Source organism: Oncorhynchus gorbuscha, linkage group LG13 (assembly GCF_021184085.1).
Source record: "Oncorhynchus gorbuscha isolate QuinsamMale2020 ecotype Even-year linkage group LG13, OgorEven_v1.0, whole genome shotgun sequence".
NCBI lineage: Eukaryota > Metazoa > Chordata > Actinopteri > Salmoniformes > Salmonidae > Oncorhynchus > Oncorhynchus gorbuscha.
The window spans coordinates 12,366,337-12,386,202 of record NC_060185.1 but is presented as its reverse complement, the minus strand read 5'-3'; the positions used below and the strand labels follow the sequence as shown (position 1 = coordinate 12,386,202).

The window sequence follows — 19,866 nt, the reverse complement described above, 5'->3', positions numbered from 1 at the left end:
ACGACCAGCCGCCTTGGGTAGAAACCCTAGATTTGTGTCGGGACTATATCTCGTGGAAAGATGAAATAGTGTGAATAAATTCATTAAATTTCTTATTTTTTAAATGAAAACATGTCAATCACTGTTTTAATATGTCGTTACCCGTAGATTGTCACGATTTACCGGCGCTCTACGAAATGTATCCTCAAAACACCGGCATCTCCGGTATTATCACTAACACCAAATAGCATTACGGCTTTAAATAAAGGTTGCTGAGGCTGTAGAAATAGTGTAGTCAACTGCCAATTAAATATTAAACTTGGCAATAAATCACCCTGGACAGTTCAATGATTTTCTATTTTAGATTCTTTATTTACTCAATGTTACATTAACTAACATAAATAAACATTTTTATGAACAAAAGGCACGCAGTTCAAAAATAAACAAGGAGAACATATGTACAGCTTGTCTCAGAAAACATGTCTGCCCTCAGAGAGAGAGAGAGAGAGAGAGAAAGAGAGAAAGAGAGAGAGAGAAAGAAAGAGAGAGAAAGAGAGAGAGAACGAGAGAGAAAGAGAAAGAGAGAGAGAAAGAGAGAAAGAGAAAGAGAAAGAGAAAGAGAAAGAGAAAGAGAACGAGAGAACGAGAGAGAACGAGAGAGAGAACAAGAGAGAAAGAGAGAGAAAGAGAGAGAGAACGAGAGAACGAGAGAAGAGAGAACGAGAGAACGAGAGAGAGAGAACGAGAGAGAGAGAACGAGAGAGAGAGAACGAGAGAGAGAGAACGAGAGAGAGAGAACGAGAGAGAGAGAGAGAGAACGAGAGAGAGAGAGAGAACGAAGAGAGAGAGAGAGAGAGAGAACGAGAGAGAGAGAGACGAGAGAGAGAGAGAGAGAGAGAGAGAGAGAGAGAGAGAGAGAGAGAGAGAGAGAGAGAGAGAGAGAGAGAGAGAGAGAGAGAGAGAGAGAGAGAGAGAGAGAGAGAGAGAGAGAGAGAGAGAGAGAGAGAGAGAGGGAAAGAGATGGGGGTGTTAGGGGGTTTGGTTTTTAACAGAAACGTTATGTTGTCATGCCAACACTGAGTCTCAGTGACACTGTCCACTGCTCAATTCCAATGTGAATCCCAAAATGTGAATCCAAAACACCAAAGCAAATATCTATTCTGGGTCCAAATGAAACTCCATCTACAGTCCAGTTTAAGAAGCCTCAGAATGGCAGCCCCATAAGCCAGGACTTCAAACCAACAGAATACAGACGGGAGCTGCTGTGGATGCCCGGTGTTGGGAGAAACCACGGTACATATATCCAGAGTCTTGGTTGTTTGGTTCCTGGGCTCAGGTCTCAGATACTGACAGTACTGGTTAATATCTCATACTGATGGTGAAGTACGGGGCGTCTCTGATTTGGTTCAGTCTGGTCTGTTCTCATATAGTCACAGTACTGGGTTTGGTTCAGTCTGGTCTGTTCTCATATAGTTACAGTACTGGGTTTGGTTCAGTCTGGTCTGTTCTCATATAGTCACAGTACTGGGTTTGGTTCAGTCTGGTCTGTTCTCATATAGTTACAGTACTCGGTTTGGTTCAGTCTGGTCTGTTCTCATATAGTTACAGTACTCGGTTTGGTTCAGTCTGGTCTGTTCTCATATAGTTACAGTACTGGGTTTGGTTCAGTCTGGTCTATTCTCATATAGTTACAGTACTGGGTTTGGTTCAGTCTGGTCTCCTGTCAGATAGCCACAGTACTGGGTTTGGTTCAGTCTGGTCTGTTCTCATATAGTTACAGTACTGGGTTTGGTTCAGTCTGGTCTCCTGTCAGATAGCCACAGTACTGGGTTTGGTTCAGTCTGGTCTCCTGTCAGATAGCCACAGTACTGGGTTTGGTTCAGTCTGGTCTGTTCTCATATAGCCACAGTACTGGGTTTGGTTCAGTCTGGTCTCCTGTCAGATAGCCACGGTACTGGGTTTGGTTCAGTCTGGTCTGTGTCAAATAGCCACAGTACTGGGAACCTCTTCGTATTGGATGATAAAGTAGGGGTAGCTCTGGTCGTCGTTGAAAATAACGTAGATCTGGGGGTCTACCCAGTTGTCTACACACGAGTCGTACAGGTCACTGGAGGGGTCCCGGGGGCTGAGTGGGGGCGGCCGGCGCATGGAAGGGTTCCCCACTGTAAACCTGGAGACACAGGAAAGAGGAACAAGAAGTTCTGCCAGTCAGAGTGTTGTTAATGGTGTGATTATGTCTCACCAAATGGATCTATCATGAATGACTAACCAGCAGTGGTCTAGTGTTTATTGGAAGTCTTTTCATTAAACACATTTCTCTGTTTTGTGAAGAGTTACTGTGCTGTGCCCCATAAAGACTACTATCCTGTCAGTGAGGACATAGTAATCCCATAAAGACTACTAACCTGTCAGTGAGGACATAGTAATCCCATAAAGACTGTCAGTGAGGACATAGTAATCCCATAAAGACTGTCAGTGAGGACATAGTAATCCCATAAAGACTGTCAGTGAGGACATAGTAATCCCATAAAGACTGTCAGTGAGGACATAGTAATCCCATAAAGACTGTCAGTGAGGACATAGTAATCCCATAAAGACTGTCTGTGAGGACATAGTAATCCCATAAAGACTGTCTGTGAGGACATAGTAATCCCATAAAGACTACTAACCTGTCAGTGAGGACATAGTAATCCCATAAAGACAAGTAACCTGTCAGTGAGGACATAGTAATCCCATAAAGACTGTCTGTGAGGACATAGTAATCCCATAAAGACTGTCAGTGAGGACATAGTAATCCCATAAAGACTACTAACCTGTCAGTGAGGACATAGTAATCCCATAAAGACTACTAACCTGTCAGTGAGGACATAGTAATCCCATAAAGACTAGTAACCTGTCAGTGAGGACATAGTAATCCCATAAAGACTGTCAGTGAGGACATAGTAATCCCATAAAGACTGTCAGTGAGGACATAGTAATCCCATAAAGACTACTATCCTGTCAGTGAGGACATAGTAATCCCATAAAGACTGTCAGTGAGGACATAGTAATCCCATAAAGACTGTCAGTGAGGACATAGTAATCCCATAAAGACTACTAACCTGTCAGTGAGGACATAGTAATCCCATAAAGACTGTCAGTGAGGACATAGTAATCCCATAAAGACTACTAACCTGTCAGTGAGGACATAGTAATCCCATAAAGACTACTAACCTGTCAGTGAGGACATAGTAATCCCATAAAGACTACTAACCTGTCAGTGAGGACATAGTAATCCCATAAAGACTGTCAGTGAGGACATAGTAATCCCATAAAGACTGTCAGTGAGGACATAGTAATCCCATAAAGACTACTATCCTGTCAGTGAGGACATAGTAATCCCATAAAGACTGTCAGTGAGGACATAGTAATCCCATAAAGACTACTATCCTGTCAGTGAGGACATAGTAATCCCATAAAGACTGTCAGTGAGGACATAGTAATCCCATAAAGACTACTAACCTGTCAGTGAGGACATAGTAATCCCATAAAGACTGTCAGTGAGGACATAGTAATCCCATAAAGACTGTCAGTGAGGACATAGTAATCTCATAAAGACTACTAACCTGTCAGTGAGGACATAGTAATCCCATAAAGACTACTAACCTGTCAGTGAGGACATAGTAATCCCATAAAGACTACTAACCTGTCAGTGAGGACATAGTAATCCCATAAAGACAGTCAGTGAGGACATAGTAATCCCATAAAGACTGTCAGTGAGGACATAGTAATCCCATAAAGACTGTCAGTGAGGACATAGTAATCCCATAAAGACTGTCAGTGAGGACATAGTAATCCCATAAAGACTGTCAGTGAGGACATAGTAATCCCATAAAGACTAATCCCCTGTCAGTGAGGACATAGTAATCCCATAAAGACTGTCAGTGAGGACATAGTAATCCCATAAAGACTACTAACCTGTCAGTGAGGACATAGTAATCCCATAAAGACTGTCAGTGAGGACATAGTAATCCCATAAAGACTACTAACCTGTCAGTGAGGACATAGTAATCCCATAAAGACAGTCAGTGAGGACATAGTAATCCCATAAAGACTGTCAGTGAGGACATAGTAATCCCATAAAGACTGTCAGTGAGGACATAGTAATCCCATAAAGACTGTCAGTGAGGACATAGTAATCCCATAAAGACTGTCAGTGAGGACATAGTAATCCCATAAAGACTACTATCCTGTCAGTGAGGACATAGTAATCCCATAAAGACTGTCAGTGAGGACATAGTAATCCCATAAAGACTACTAACCTGTCAGTGAGGACATAGTAATCCCATAAAGACTGTCAGTGAGGACATAGTAATACCATAAAGACTACTAACCTGTCAGTGAGGACATAGTAATCTCATAAAGACTACTAACCTGTCAGTGAGGACATAGTAATCCCATAAAGACTACTAACCTGTCAGTGAGAACATAGTAATCCCATAAAGACTACTAACCTGTCAGTGAGGACATAGTAATCCCATAAAGACTACTAACCTGTCAGTGAGGACATAGTAATCCCATAAAGACTACTAACCTGTCAGTGAGGACATAGTAATCCCATAAAGACTACTAACCTGTCAGTGAGGACATAGTAATCCCATAAAGACTACTAACCTGTCAGTGAGGACATAGTAATCCCATAAAGACTACTAACCTGTCAGTGAGGACATAGTAATCCCATAAAGAGTCAGTGAGGACATAGTAATCCCATAAAGACTGTCAGTGAGGACATAGTAATCCCATAAAGACTGTCAGTGAGGACATAGTAATCCCATAAAGACTGTCAGTGAGGACATAGTAATCCCATAAAGACTGTCAGTGAGGACATAGTAATACCATAAAGACTGTCAGTGAGGACATAGTAATCCCATAAAGACTGTCAGTGAGGACATAGTAATCCCATAAAGACTACATAGTAACCTGTCAGTGAGGACATAGTAATCCCATAAAGACTGTCAGTAAAGACTGTCAGTGAGGACATAGTAATCCCATAAAGACTGTCAGTGAGGACATAGTAATCCCATAAAGACTACTAACCTGTCAGTGAGGACATAGTAATCCCATAAAGACTGTCAGTGAGGACATAGTAATCCCATAAAGACTACTAACCTGTCAGTGAGGACATAGTAATCCCATAAAGACTACTAACCTGTCAGTGAGGACATAGTAATCCCATAAAGACTACTAACCTGTCAGTGAGGACATAGTAATCCCATAAAGACTACTAACCTGTCAGTGAGGACATAGTAATCCCATAAAGACTACTAACCTGTCAGTGAGGACATAGTAATCCCATAAAGACTACTAACCTGTCAGTGAGGACATAGTAATCCCATAAAGACTACTAACCTGTCAGTGAGGACATAGTAATCCCATAAAGACTACTAACCTGTCAGTGAGGACATAGTAATCCCATAAAGACTACTAACCTGTCAGTGAGGACATAGTAATCCCATAAAGACAGTCAGTGAGGACATAGTAATCCCATAAAGACTGTCAGTGAGGACATAGTAATCCCATAAAGACAGTACATAGTAATCCCATAAAGACTGTCAGTGAGGACATAGTAATCCCATAAAGACTACTAACCTGTCAGTGAGGACATAGTAATCCCATAAAGACTACTAACCTGTCAGTGAGAACATAGTAATCCCATAAAGACTACTAACCTGTCAGTGAGGACATAGTAATCCCATAAAGACTACTAACCTGTCAGTGAGGACATAGTAATCCCATAAAGACTGTCAGTGAGGACATAGTAATCCCATAAAGACAGTCAGTGAGGACATAGTAATCCCATAAAGACTGTCAGTGAGGACACAGTAATCCCATAAAGACTACTAACCTGCCAGTGAGCACTTTGGCCAGGAACATGGAGTGGATCCCTTTAGGAGAGCGCTTGGAGAAGTTATGGGAGTAGACGGCCTTGCGGGCGAAGTAGGATCCTTGTCCGAACATGGTGGCGTGTTTGCCACTGACACGCGGGTCAAAGTTGTGTTTGCAGATGCCCTCTACCACCTCAGTGGAGGTGCCGTGGAACAGGTGACGCTCGCTCAGCATCCTGTCCATCTCCGAGAGACGACGAGACATGTACTCCTTCTTCCTGTTAGGGGGAGCGGAGGGGGGGGGGGGTGATGTCTTTAGGTCTAGTAATTGAATGTTTACACTTTGAACAGGATACAGTGAAACAGATTGAAGGTTTTACTCTATAGTCCAGTCTATATGATTCACTGCTTCTACCAAGTAGGAAACACTCACACCCACCCACACCACCAATCAACACCTTCTCACTAGGTGACTCATCCTCACCTTCTGCCGTATCTATGACAACCGGATGTATAGTGAACCTGTGTAATAACGGTATGATAACTCACCTCTTGTATTTCTCCCATAGGAAGGGATTCTGGACGCGGAGGATCTTAAGGATGCGGAACTTGGTTTCAGACACCGTCTTGTGGAAGAGGGTGTAGACGGTCCGATAACTCCGGTCGTCACAGGATACCGGAACCTGCAGGAAGTCCTGGCTGGTTGTCATGGGTAACCAGGTCTCTGGGAATACGCTGGGAGTGTTGGTGGAGGACGGAGAGAGAGGCAGAGAAAGGGACAGATCCACAGTGGAGGAGGGGGAAAAGGAGGAGAGGCCCCCAAGAGTCCTACAAAAGAGAGGGAGAAACAGATTTAATCCTAGTAAAAATTCCCTTTTTTAGGTCAGTTAGGATCACCACTTTGTTTTAAGAATGTGTGCTGTCAGAATAATAGTATAGAGAATGATTTATTTCAGATTTTATTTCTTCCATCACATTCCCAGTGGGTCAGAAGTTTACATAGACTCAATTAGTATTTGGTAGCATTTTATTTAAATTGTTTACTTGGGTCAAACGTGTCGGGTAGCCTTCCACAAGCTTCCCACAATAAGTTGGCTGAATTTTGGCCCATTGCTCCTGACAGAGCTGGTGTAACTGAGTCGGGTTTGTAGGCCTCCTTGATCGCACACGCTTTTTAAGTTCTGCTCATACATTTTATATAGGATTGAGGTCAGTGCTTTGTGATGGCCACTCCAATACCTTGACTTTGTTGTCTTTAAGCCATTTTGACACAACTTTGGAAGTATTCTTGGGGTCATTGTCCATTTGGAAGACCCATTTGCGACCAAGCTTCAACTTCCCGACTGATGTCTTGAGATATTGCTTCAATATATACACATCATTTTTCCTAACTCATGATGACATCTATTTTGTGAAGTGCACCAGTCCCTCCTGCAGCAAAGCAGCCCCACAACATGATGCTGCCACCACGTGCTTCACGGTTGGGATACTGTTATTTTGCTTGCAAGCCTCCCCCTTTGTCCTCCAAACATAAGTGGCCATTATGGCCAAACAGTTTAATTTTTGTTTCATCAGACCAGAGGACATTTCTCCAAAACGTACAATCTTTGTCCCCATGTGCAGTTGCAAACTGTAGTCTGGCTTTTTATGGCGGTTTTGGAGCAGTGGCTTCTTCCTTGCTGAGCGGCCTTTCAGGTTATGTCGATATAGGACTCGTTTTACTGTGGATATAGATACTTTTGTACCTGTTTCCTCCAGCATCTTCACAAGGTCCTTTGCTGCTGTTCTGGGATGTAGTATGTTCGTCTCTAGGAGACAGAACGCGTCTCCTTCCTGAGCGGTATGACGGCTGTGTGGTCCCATGGTGTTTATACTTTTGAACAGATGAACGTGGTACCTTCAGGCTTTTGGAATTTGCTCCCAACGATGAACCAGACTTATGGAGGTCTACACTGATTTCTTTTGATTTTCCCCACGACTTCAAGCAAGGAGGCACTGAGTTTGAAGGTAGGCCTTGAAATACATCAACAGGTACACCTCCAATTGACTCAAATGACATCAATTAGCGTATCAGAAGCTTCTAAAGCCATGACATTTTCTGGAATTTTCCAAGCTGTTTAAAGGCACAGTCAACTTAGTGTATGTAAACTTCTGACCCACTGGAATTGTGATACAGTGAATTGTAAGTGAAATAATCTGTCTGTAAACAATTGCTGGAAAAATGACTTGTGTCATGCACAAAGTAGATGTCCTAACCGACTTGCCAAAACTACAGTTTGTTAACAAGAAATTTGTGGTGTGGTTTTAATGACTCCAACCTCAGTGTTTGTAAACTTCAGACTTCCAACTGTACATGGGATGTCTTCTAGAATTATAAACCACATCCGGAATCATCCAATAATGTTTCATTTCATAATAACCTATGCTAATGATGAATAACCAATCAAACTGAAGCTCCACCACATCCTGCATTAGAAACAACACGATCCCTGTCACCGATGATGATGTCATAGTGCTAGAAGCAGGCGATACTCTACTGCAGCAGTCAAGGAGAAGCCAACGAGCCAACCTCAGAAATGAGGAGCTGACACAGGATGAGAAAAACACAAAGCAATAGCATATCAGGAGGCTGTCAGAGAACTCACACAGAGAGAAAAGAAAAGCGATGGCCTGTCTGGCATTTTAGTCACTAACTGTAGGATCGCTGTCATGTTATTCTCTCTGGCTCAGACTACATGTCTTAATGGTGTTAGCCTTATCTCGGTGTCTGTGTGTCTGTGTGTGTCATTCTCTGTGGCACAGTGACGGTTTCTTTCTCTCCCTCCTGAGTCTCATCTTTCATCTCAGTTCTGTCTCGCTCTGTTTGAGTGTCAAGCTGAAATCTGTCCCCACAAATCAGAAGCTTTATATGTGTTCTGAGAATATCACAGGGAAGAGAGAGAGAATGTGAAAGAACCAGATTGCACGAGGGAAGATAAAGAGATGGATAGATGCAGGGAAAAAGGACAGCAGATGGGATAGATGCAGGGAAAAAGGACAGCAGATGGATAGATGCAGGGAAAAAGGACAGCAGATGGATAGATGCAGGGAAAAAGGACAGCAGATGGATAGATGCAGGGAAAAAGGACAGCAGATGGATAGATGCAGGGAAAAAGGACAGCAGATGGATAGATGCAGGGGAAAAGGACAGCAGATGGATAGATGCAGGGAAAAAGGACAGCAGATGGAAAGATGCAGGGAAAAAAAAGGATGGAGCAGATGGAAAAATGCAGCAGATGGAAAGATGGAAAAGGACAGCAGATGGAAAGATGCAGGGGAAAAGGACAGCAGATGGATAGATGCAGGGAAAAGGACAGCAGATGGATAGATGCAGGGGAAAAGGACAGTAGATGGATAGATGCAGGGAAAAAGGACAGCAGATGGAAAGCAAGAGGTGAAACATTGAAGGGAGACTGTGTTTAAGACAAGGTGAACGGACGGACGGACGGACGTGAGAGAGATGTATTTGCCCAAGTGAGAAATAACTTGCAAGCAGCTCAAGAGCCACAGTGTCATTCAAGCTAACGACTTCCACCTCTGTGCTCAGAAGCACTCCAACACACAGGCACACACACTGAACTCAAAATAAACACAGTAAGATTGCATGTGTTTTAGTCATATCGTGTTCAACTGTTTACAGCTAGAGAAGAGGAACACACACTCATGACACACACACACACACACACACACACACACACACACGGTGACACACACGGTGACACACACGGTGACACACACACACACACGGTGACACACACACACACACACACACACACACACACACACACACACACACACACACACACGGTGACACACACACACATGGAGACTCATGACAAGGTGCAGAAGGGGATCTCAAGACACACACACGGTGACTAGAGAAGGGGATCTCATGACACGGTGACAAAGAAGAGGATCTCATGACACGGTGACACTCATGACACGGTGACAGCATGACAGTGTCTGAGAATGTGATATGCGGTGACTAGAGAAAGCTCATGACACTGACTCTCATGACACGGTGACTAAAGAAGAAGAGACTCTCTCATGACACGGTGACCAAAGAAGAGAGAGACTCTCTCATGACATGGTGACGGACTCATGACACGGTAGAGAAGAGACTCATGACACGGTCTCATGACACGGTGACTAGATGACGGTGAGAGAAGTCTCATGACACGGTGACCAGAGAAGAAGAGACGGTCTCTCATGACACGGTGACTAGAGAAGGGGAGACTCATGACACGGTGACTAGAGAAGAGGATCACATGACACGGTGACTAGAGAAGAGGATCTCATGACATGACGGTGACTAGAGAAGAGGATCTCATGACACGGTGACTAGAGAAGAGGAGACTCTCTCATGACACGGTGACTAGGGAAGAGGAGTCTCATGACACGGTGACTAGAGAAGAAGAGTCTCAGAAGAGAGGAGTCTCATGACACGGTGACTAGAGAAGAGGAGTCTCATGACACGGTGACTAGAGAAGAGAGAAGTCTCATGACACGGTGACTAGAGAAGAGGATCTCATGACACGTGTGACTAGACACGGTGACTAAGAGATCTCATGACACGGTGACTAGAGAAGAGGAGATCTCATGACACGGTGACTCATGACACGGTGACTAGAGAAGAGGATCTCATGACTCTGACCCATGACACGGTGACTAGAGAAGGGGAGACTCATGACACGGTGACTAGAGAAGAGGATCCGGTGACTAGAGAAGAAGAGACTGACACGGTGACTAGAGAAGAGGAGACTCATGACAAGGTGACTAGAGAAGGGGATCTCATGACGGTGACGGTGACTCTCTCATGACACGGTGAAGAAGGAGACTCATGACACGGTGACTAGAGAAGGGGATCTCATGACACGGTGACTAGAGACGGTGAAGAAGACTCATGACACGGTGACTAGACTCAGAAGAAGAGACTCATGACACGGTGACTAGAGAAGAAGAGACTCATGACACGGTGACTAGAGAAGAAGAGACTCATGACACGGTGACTAGAGAAGAAGAGAATGACAGACTCATGACACGGTGACTAGAGAAGAAGAGACTCATGACATGGTGACGAGAGAAGAAGAGACTCATGACACGGTGACGAGAGAAGAAGAGACTCACGACACGGTGACGAGAGAAGAAGAGACTCATGACACAGTGACGAGAGAAGAAGACTCGACACGGTGACTAGAGAAGGAGAGACTCTCTCATGACACGGTGACTAGAGAAGGGGAGACTCATGACACGGTGACTAGAAGGGGATCTCATGACACGGTGACTAGAGAAGGGGAGACTCATGACACTGTGCAATTAGAAGAGGAGAACAGAACAGTCAAGCAGCAGCCGTAGATGTAAAGAAGGAAAAGGATGAAAAAGCCCAGGGGACAAATCCCTTGCTCGCATTCCAACTCCTCAGTCACATTTCACACTCGTTCAGTCATGCTGCTGCCCCTGTCTGGAAGCCATTTACACCTCTCTTTCCCCATTTTCTTTTCCATCCATTCCCTTTTTCTTCTGTCTCTCCCTCTTCCTTGTTCTCTCTCTCTTCCTCCTCTCTCTCTTTCCATCTGTTTGTTCCAGGTCTGGTTGGAACAGCACAGTCTAGTTCCTCCATCTGGGACTGGAACAGCACAGACTGAGTTCCTAGTAGCAGTAGTACTGGACTGATAGGGGACTGGCAGGGACCGGGCAGCACTGTGTTCTGGTAGTTAGATCAATTTGCCACATTACACTAGGGATAGACTGCTACTAGCAGGGAAGACTGACTGACTGCTACTTCCAGGGAAGACTGACTGACTGCTACTTCCAGGGAAGACTGACTGACTGCTACTTCCAGGGAAGACTGACTGACTGCTACTTCCAGGGAAGACTGACTGACTGCTACTTCCAGGGAAGACTGACTGACTGCTACTTCCAGGGAAGACTGACTGACTGCTACTTCCAGGGAAGACTGACTGACTGCTACTTCCAGGGAAGACTGACTGACTGCTACTTCCAGGGAAGACTGACTACTTCCAGGGAAGACTGCTACTTCCAGGGAAGACTGACTGACTGCTACTTCCAGGGAAGAAGACTGACTTCCAGGGAAGACTGACTGACTTCCAGGGGAAGACTGACTGACTGCTACTTCCAGGGGAAGACTGACTGACTGCTACTTCCAGGGAAGACTGACTGACTGCTACTTCCAGGGAAGACTGACTGACTGCTACTTCCAGGGAAGACTGACTGACTGCTACTTCCAGGGAAGACTGACTGACTGCTACTTCCAGGAAGACTGACTGACTGCTACTTCCAGGGAAGACTGACTGACTGCTACTTCCAGGGAAGACTGACTGACTGCTACTTCCAGGGAAGACTGACTGACTGCTACTTCCAGGGGAAGACTGACTGACTGCTTCTTCCAGTGGAAGACTGACTGACTGGCTCTATGGAACACTGTTTCACAATGACACTAGCTAAGCAAGAGAAGAGAGTGTGTGGTCACTGTGCTGGCACATCATGTCCAACCACAGTGTGCCGTGCCCTGGTACCATCCATACAAGACAAGTTGTTATGGTAGCAGCAGGCTTCGGTGTACTATGCCATGTAAAATGTTAACAAGACAGTTCACCTCACAATCACATTTTGTCAGACTTTTTCAACACTCAAGTGGGAGATTGCTCATGGGGAGCTCTTGATATGAGCGTGTGCTAAATATAATTGACTACATAAGTGGTATAGTATAGTAGTAATGGAGTAGATGAGTGGTATAGTATTGTAGTAATGGAGTAGATGAGTGTTATAGTATAGTAGTAATGGAGTAGATGAGTGTTATAGTATAGTAGTAATGGAGTAGATGAGTGTTATAGTATAGTAGTATATAAGTGTTATAGTATTGTAGTAATGGAGTAGATGAGTGTTATAGTATAGTAGTAATGGAGTAGATGAGTGGTATAGTATTGTAGTAATGGAGTAGATGAGTGGTATAGTATAGTAGTAATGGAGTAGATGAGTGTTATAGTATAGTAGTAATGGAGTAGATGAGTGGTATAGTATTGTAGTATATAAGTGTTATAGTATAGTAGTAATGGAGTAGATGAGTGGTATAGTATTGTAGTAATGGAGTAGATGAGTGGTATAGTATTGTAGTAATGGAGTAGATGAGTGTTATAGTATTGTAGTAATGGAGTAGATGAGTGGTATAGTATTGTAGTAATGGAGTAGATGAGTGTTATAGTATTGTAGTAATGGAGTAGATGAGTGTTATAGTATAGTAGTAATGGAGTAGATGAGTGTTATAGTATTGTAGTAATGGAGTAGATGAGTGTTATAGTATTATAGTAATGGAGTATATGAGTATTCTAGTACAGTAGTAATGGAGTAGATGAGTGTTATAGTATTGTAGTATATAAGTGTTATAGTATTGTAGTAATGGAGTAGATGAGTGGTATAGTATTGTAGTAATGGAGTAGATGAGTGGTATAGTATAGTAGTAATGGAGTAGATGAGTGTTATATTATAGTAGTAATGGAGTAGATGAGTGGTATAGTATTGTAGTATATAGGTGTTATAGTATAGTAGTAATGGAGTAGATGAGTAGTATAGTATTGTAGTAATGGAGTAGATGAGTGGTATAGTATTGTAGTAATGGAGTAGATGAGTGTTATAGTATAGTAGTAATGGAGTAGATGAGTGTTATAGTATTGTAGTATATAAGTGTTATAGTATTGTAGTAATGAAGTAGATGAGTGTTATAGTATTATAGTAATGGAGTATATGAGTATTATAGTACAGTAGTAATGGAGTAGATGAGTGTTATAGTATTGTAGTATATAAGTGTTATAGTATTGTAGTAATGGAGTAGATGAGTGTTATAGTATAGTAGTAATGGAGTAGATGAGTGTTATAGTATTGTAGTATATAAGTGTTATAGTATAGTAGTAATGGAGTAGATGAGTGTTATAGTATTGTAGTATATAAGTGTTATAGTATTGTAGTAATGGAGTAGATGAGTGTTATAGTATTGTAGTATATAAGTGTTATAGTATTGTAGTAATGGAGTAGATGAGTATTCTAGTACAGTAGTAATGGAGTAGATGAGTGTTATAGTATTGTAGTATATAAGTGTTATAGTATTGTAGTAATGGAGTAGATGAGTGGTATAGTATTGTAGTAATGGAGTAGATGAGTGGTATAGTATAGTAGTAATGGAGTAGATGAGTGTTATATTATAGTAGTAATGGAGTAGATGAGTGGTATAGTATTGTAGTATATAGGTGTTATAGTATAGTAGTAATGGAGTAGATGAGTGGTATAGTATTGTAGTAATGGAGTAGATGAGTGGTATAGTATTGTAGTAATGGAGTAGATGAGTGTTATAGTATAGTAGTAATGGAGTAGATGAGTGTTATAGTATTGTAGTATATAAGTGTTATAGTATTGTAGTAATGAAGTAGATGAGTGTTATAGTATTATAGTAATGGAGTATATGAGTATTATAGTACAGTAGTAATGGAGTAGATGAGTGTTATAGTATTGTAGTATATAAGTGTTATAGTATAGTAGTAATGGAGTAGATGAGTGTTATAGTATTGTAGTATATAAGTGTTATAGTATTGTAGTAATGGAGTAGATGAGTGTTATAGTATTGTAGTATATAAGTGTTATAGTATTGTAGTAATGGAGTAGATGAGTGTTATAGTATAGTAGTAATGGAGTAGATGAGTGTTATAGTATTGTAGTATATAAGTGTTATAGTATTGTAGTAATGGAGTAGATGAGTGTTGTAGTATTGTAGTAATGGAGTATATACGTGGTATAGTATTATAGTAATGGAGTATATCTGAAACTAGTATAGAGGTAGTCCTGTACTCACTGTAGATGTGGCGTGAGGACCATGGAGGACAGGAAGAGGGGGCGTTTCTTGATCTGGCGCCTGAAGCCGAACACGGCGTTCTGCTGGAAGCCCTCTCTGATGTTGAGGATGTACTGGTTCTGTAGGGTGATGAAACGGACCTCCTTCAGACCACGACCACTAGCTTCCTCTATCAGACGCACTACCGGCTAGAGGGAGGGGGGGGGGGGAGAAAGAGAGGGGAGGGAGGATCGACGTTTAATTTGAGATATTATTTGTGGTGATTTACTCATCAGGAATAATAATGTGATTCACCTAATATTGTTTCATTAAGTTATTTTACGTTTCTAACCAACAATGCGCCTATGCAAAGTCCTCACTCAGTCACTCAGAAACTTCTTCCAGTGTCAGTCAGCCTGCCAGCATTTCATTTCACGTTGGGTTTGTTGCCAGTGTGTGTTTAGGCTACCTGCCCCTCCCCCCTTCAAACCATAGGCTACTGTACTGACGTTACAAACATGATTCAGAAATTAGCGAGAGATGTTTTATATTACAGAATAATTTATTCACTTCTTCAATGCTAGTTAAGAATACTATACGTAGTTATCACATTTCACGTTGGGTTTGATTAACTACAAAAAGCTAAGACTTGTTTTTATTTGAATTCTGTTGCCGCTCTGCAAACATAAGCTTGTTAGCTAGCTAGCTCTGATCCATCCAACTCTCGGAAGTTCAAAGTTCTTCCATAGAAACCACTCCTAGGCATAATTCTGTGGGCCCAATTCAGATAATACATGTCATATCAAGATGGTCAGAGCTTCTTGAAGCCTCATCCTCCACCAACACCCATGCCCTATATACTTGTCTGTCCATCATGCATCTAAACAACTAGCTTGCCCGCTCCATAGCAAGTTGCTCTATTCCGCGCTGACTGAGGTCATTTAATGAACTAAAATGGAAAAAATGGAAGATTTCACAGGTCAAAAGAGGAAACAGAAAGGAGAGTTCAAAGGTTAAAAGAGGAAACAGAAAGGAGAGTTCAAAGGTTAAAAGAAGAAACAGAAAGGAGAGTTCAAAGGTTAAAAGAGGAAACAGAAAGGAGAGTTCAAAGGTTAAAAGAGGAAACAGAAAGGAGAGTTCAAAGGTTAAAAGAGGAAACAGAGAGTTCAAAGGTCAAAAGAGGAAACAGAAAGGAGAGTTCAAAGGTCAAAAGAGGAAACAGAAAGGAGAGTTCAAAGGTTAAAAGAGGAAACAGAAAGGAGAGTTCAAAGGTTAAAAGAGGAAACAGAAAGGAGAGTTCAAAGGTTAAAAGAGGAAACAGAGAGTTCAAAGGTTAAAAGAGGAAACAGAGAGTTCAAAGGTCAAAAGAGGAAACAGAAAAGAGAGTTCAAAGGTTAAAAGAGGAAACAGAGAGTTCAAAGGTTAAAAGAGGAAACAGAGAGTTCAAAGGTCAAAAGAGGAAACAGAAAGGAACGATATAAACCGATACATTGTTTGGAGTTCGACCGGTTCAGAAATGTATTTTCTTGGTCGGAACAGTGGAACGGAACGAAGATAATCGTGGTTCTGTTCAGAGAAAAACTTTTCGAAAATATTTTTGTTTCCAACCCCTGCTCTGAACACACACTCACCTCAGAGTATTCTCTCCAGCCGAAGTTGTCTCTGCAGTAGTATTTCCACACTGTGTGGCAGTTAGGGGTGGGGTTTGTGTTTGGGGGCGGGGCGGCAGGGCTGGAGGGAGTGGTCAACCGTCTGACACGGTCGAACTCCAGGTCACATACACGCATCGTAGTGAAGTCTAAGGAAAACACACGACCCCTAGGAGAGAAGAGAGCACATGGTCAGTACACACAGCCAATTTCACTTGACGGTCACATTCATCATGCAACATCACATAAAACCGCCAGATATCACACACTGCGGTCAACTGAAAATGTGCTATCTAGGTCAAGATCAGCCTTATATAATGATAGATCACGAGAGAGAGCGAGAGAGAGAGAGCGAGAGAGATCTGGGGTCTGCTCACAAAATGGGACAAACACCAAATTGAGACTGCATTCAGAATTCTGCAAAAATATCCTCGGTGTACACCGTAGAACACCAAATAATGCATTCAGAGCAGAATTACCCTAATTATCAAAATCCTGAAAAGAGCTGTTAAATTCTACAACCACCTAAAAGGAAGCAATTTCCAAACCTTCCCGAACAAAGCCATCACCTACAGAGAGATGAACCTGAAGAAGAGTCCCCTAAGCAAGCTGGTCCTGGGGCTCTGTTCACAAACACACCCCACATTTGAAAAATGTACACAAAAAAAAATGAATTTGAAGACAAATCCAATTTTGATAAACTCCCAGATCTACTGGGAGAAATACCACACCATATTCCATATTGACAACAAAAGGGCAACCAGTGAAGAACAAACACCATTGTAAATAAAACCCATATTTAAGTTTATTTATTTTCCCTTTTGTAATTAAACTATTTGCACATCAATATAACACCGTACATATCCATAATATGTCTTTCTTCTTTGGAGCCTTTTGTGGGTGTAATGTTTACTGTTCATTTTTATTGTTAATTTCACATTTGTTTATTATCTATTTCACTTGCTTTAGCAATGCCAACAAATGTTTCCCATGCCAATAAAGCCCCTTGAAATTAATTGAATTGAGAGAGAGACCTCTGTCTTTGTCTGTGCTAGTCTGGGTCAAATCCTACCACCCCGCCCCCTACCACCAACCCACTAGCACCCCTCGGGGCCCCTGGCAAACTCTTTTCTGGGTCAGACATGCCCCATACACATGCATGAGCAACGCATGCAGGCATACACATAAATATGTCATGCACACACACACTGTAGGCTAGCTGTGCTGTAGGCTAGCTGTGCTGTAGGCTAGCTGTGCTGTAGGCTAGCTGTGCTGTAGGCTAGCTGTGCTGTGGCTGTGTTAATGGGCTGATTGATCGTGGCTGGGAGACTAATGGAATTTGAGGTTAAAGGAGTCTGGACAGGCAGAGACAGAGAGGTGTCACAAGCTGTGTGTGTGTGTGTGTGTGTGTGTGTGTGTGTGTGTGTGTGTGTGTGTGTGTGTGTGTGTGTGTGTGTGTGTGTGTGTGTGTGTGTGTGTGTGTGTGTGGACAGTTAAGGCTCCCGATTTTCGACTGTTCGGGCACACAACATTTGTTCTGGAGGCAAGCCGAAGATCGGAGCCGAAGTCTAAGCCCCTTCGTCTGTGATTGGTCAACAGTAGGGATTCTGTGTTTTCATGCACATTTTCTTATTGAGAAATACTGCCCAAAACATCTTCGTTGGATGTAAAATTGCGTGACTAAGATCTCGTCGGCAAAAACGTCAAAATTAATGACAGATTTGAGTTATTCATTCTGACTATTTTGAGAAAGTGTATACTGGCTATGGTGTCTCAAAATGGACAAACAGTACTATTGCCACGTTTTTCAAGCAAAGGTCTTTTAAGGGAGTACGCAAGCAAATTCAATCGGTTCGGCTAGGGGCCAGCCGAGTTCTGCAGGGGCCAAGTTCTGCAGGGGCCATCGGTTCTGCTAGGGGCCAGCCGAGTTCTGCTAGGGGCCAGCCTAGTTCTGCTAGGGGCCAGCCGAGTTCTGCTAGGGGCCAGCCGAGTTCTGCTAGGGGCCAGCCGAGTTCTGCTAGGGGCCAGCCGAGTTCTGCTAGGGGCCAGCCGAGTTCTGCTAGGGGCCAGCCGAGTTCTGCTAGGGGCCAGCCGAGTTCTGCTAGGGGCCAGCCGAGTTTTGCTAGGGGCCAGCCGAACTGAAGCATGCTGACGCCTTTGGTGTGTGTTTTGGTGACCTGTGTGGGATGTGTAGCATACAAGATAAATTGTCCTTCACAGCTCAGCTAGCCACTAGACTCTAGTCCTCTGTCCAGTACATAGTTCACTGCTCAGCTACCTATGCTAGCCAAAATATCACATTTTAATTATAAACAAAGAGGCAGAAGAATGATCTGTCAAAATGAATACAGAGGCCACGCAAACACACCATCCTATGCCCAGCTCATCCACACATGACTCTACAGTTATGCGTTCAATGACTCACAACAGCTGAGAGAAGTGAAACTCACTTTACCAAAAAGTGTCAAGTCATAGTTTTACCCAATAAACGAATCAGTCAGCGGTTTTCTGAGACACACACACATTGCTACACTGCTCTTGAAAACATAGTCGTTGGTTTTACAGAAATGTGAATACATTTCTCACACACATTTCTCACAGATTGATTACCGTTTCTGTTAACACTAACTAGGAGTGTGGCGGTCCGTGTGAGGAACTGAAATAGGGATCTGTTACTGCTCTCTCATGCTTCACAACCACCAGCCTGCTATCTATCTATTTCTATCATATGGGTAATGCTAAAGTCATTGTAGGTTCTGGTAAAGAATAAATGCTTTTGTTCACTTTTCAAGAACAAAATGGTTTGTTAACGAAAGAGTTGTTACAGGTATTTTGGGAAATATATATATATATTTTTTAATGTTTGGACCAGCAACATACATGATAATACGACTAATGAGAGGTGAGAGAAGGAATCAGGAAAGGAGGAAGAGGAACAGAAAGAGGAAGAAGAAAAATACAGAGAGAGAACAGGAGGGGCAGGAACAGGCTGCATTGTCAAAGTAGAGTATGTTCCGTTCTCTCTGTTCTCTCCTCTTCTCTGTTCTGCTCCCTCGGTTCTCTTTCATTCACTGTCTTCCCTCATTCGACTCCTCTCTCTGTTCTTTCTCTCAGTACAGAACTGTCTCTGCCTGCCACAACACTAACGAGAGAGCATGGCCCTCTTTTTAGGCTCGGGCAGTATACAGATGTGTTCATAGCGTCATACCGTCCTTGTCTCATCCCTGGATTTACGGTATTACCGGCATAGCACACAAGGGGGCGTTAAAATGCAAGAAAAGCCCATTGGGCTTCTATTACCAGAATGCTAACAAAATTTGCACAAACTAATAGCAAAATCACAGATGCTGTTCGCTAAATGCTAACGAGCAAAAATGAACAAACTAATTGCAAAGAAAGGCAAATCCAGCTCATAAAGTTATACAAGCATAGCTAGTAGCACTACCATAGCTAGTAGCACTACCATAGCTAGTAGCACTACCATAGCTAGTATGTC

At 42.8% G+C, this 19,866-nt stretch overlaps 1 protein-coding gene across 1 annotated transcript in view; it reads right to left on the bottom strand.

Annotated features, from left to right (window-relative positions):
* Nucleotides 1-884: 884 nt before the first annotated feature.
* Nucleotides 885-19,866, bottom strand: part of LOC123993852 (protein mono-ADP-ribosyltransferase TIPARP-like) — a 37,869-nt gene continuing 18,887 nt past the window's right edge. Inside the window, exons 4-8 of the mRNA XM_046296316.1 lie at nt 16,353-16,539; nt 14,743-14,930; nt 6,393-6,671; nt 5,864-6,121; nt 885-2,149 (exon numbers count right to left, since the gene is read on the bottom strand). Coding sequence (XP_046152272.1) covers nt 1,960-2,149; nt 5,864-6,121; nt 6,393-6,671; nt 14,743-14,930; nt 16,353-16,539 — 1,102 coding nt within the window. The 3' untranslated portion in view covers nt 885-1,959. The remainder of the gene's footprint in view (nt 2,150-5,863; nt 6,122-6,392; nt 6,672-14,742; nt 14,931-16,352; nt 16,540-19,866) is intronic.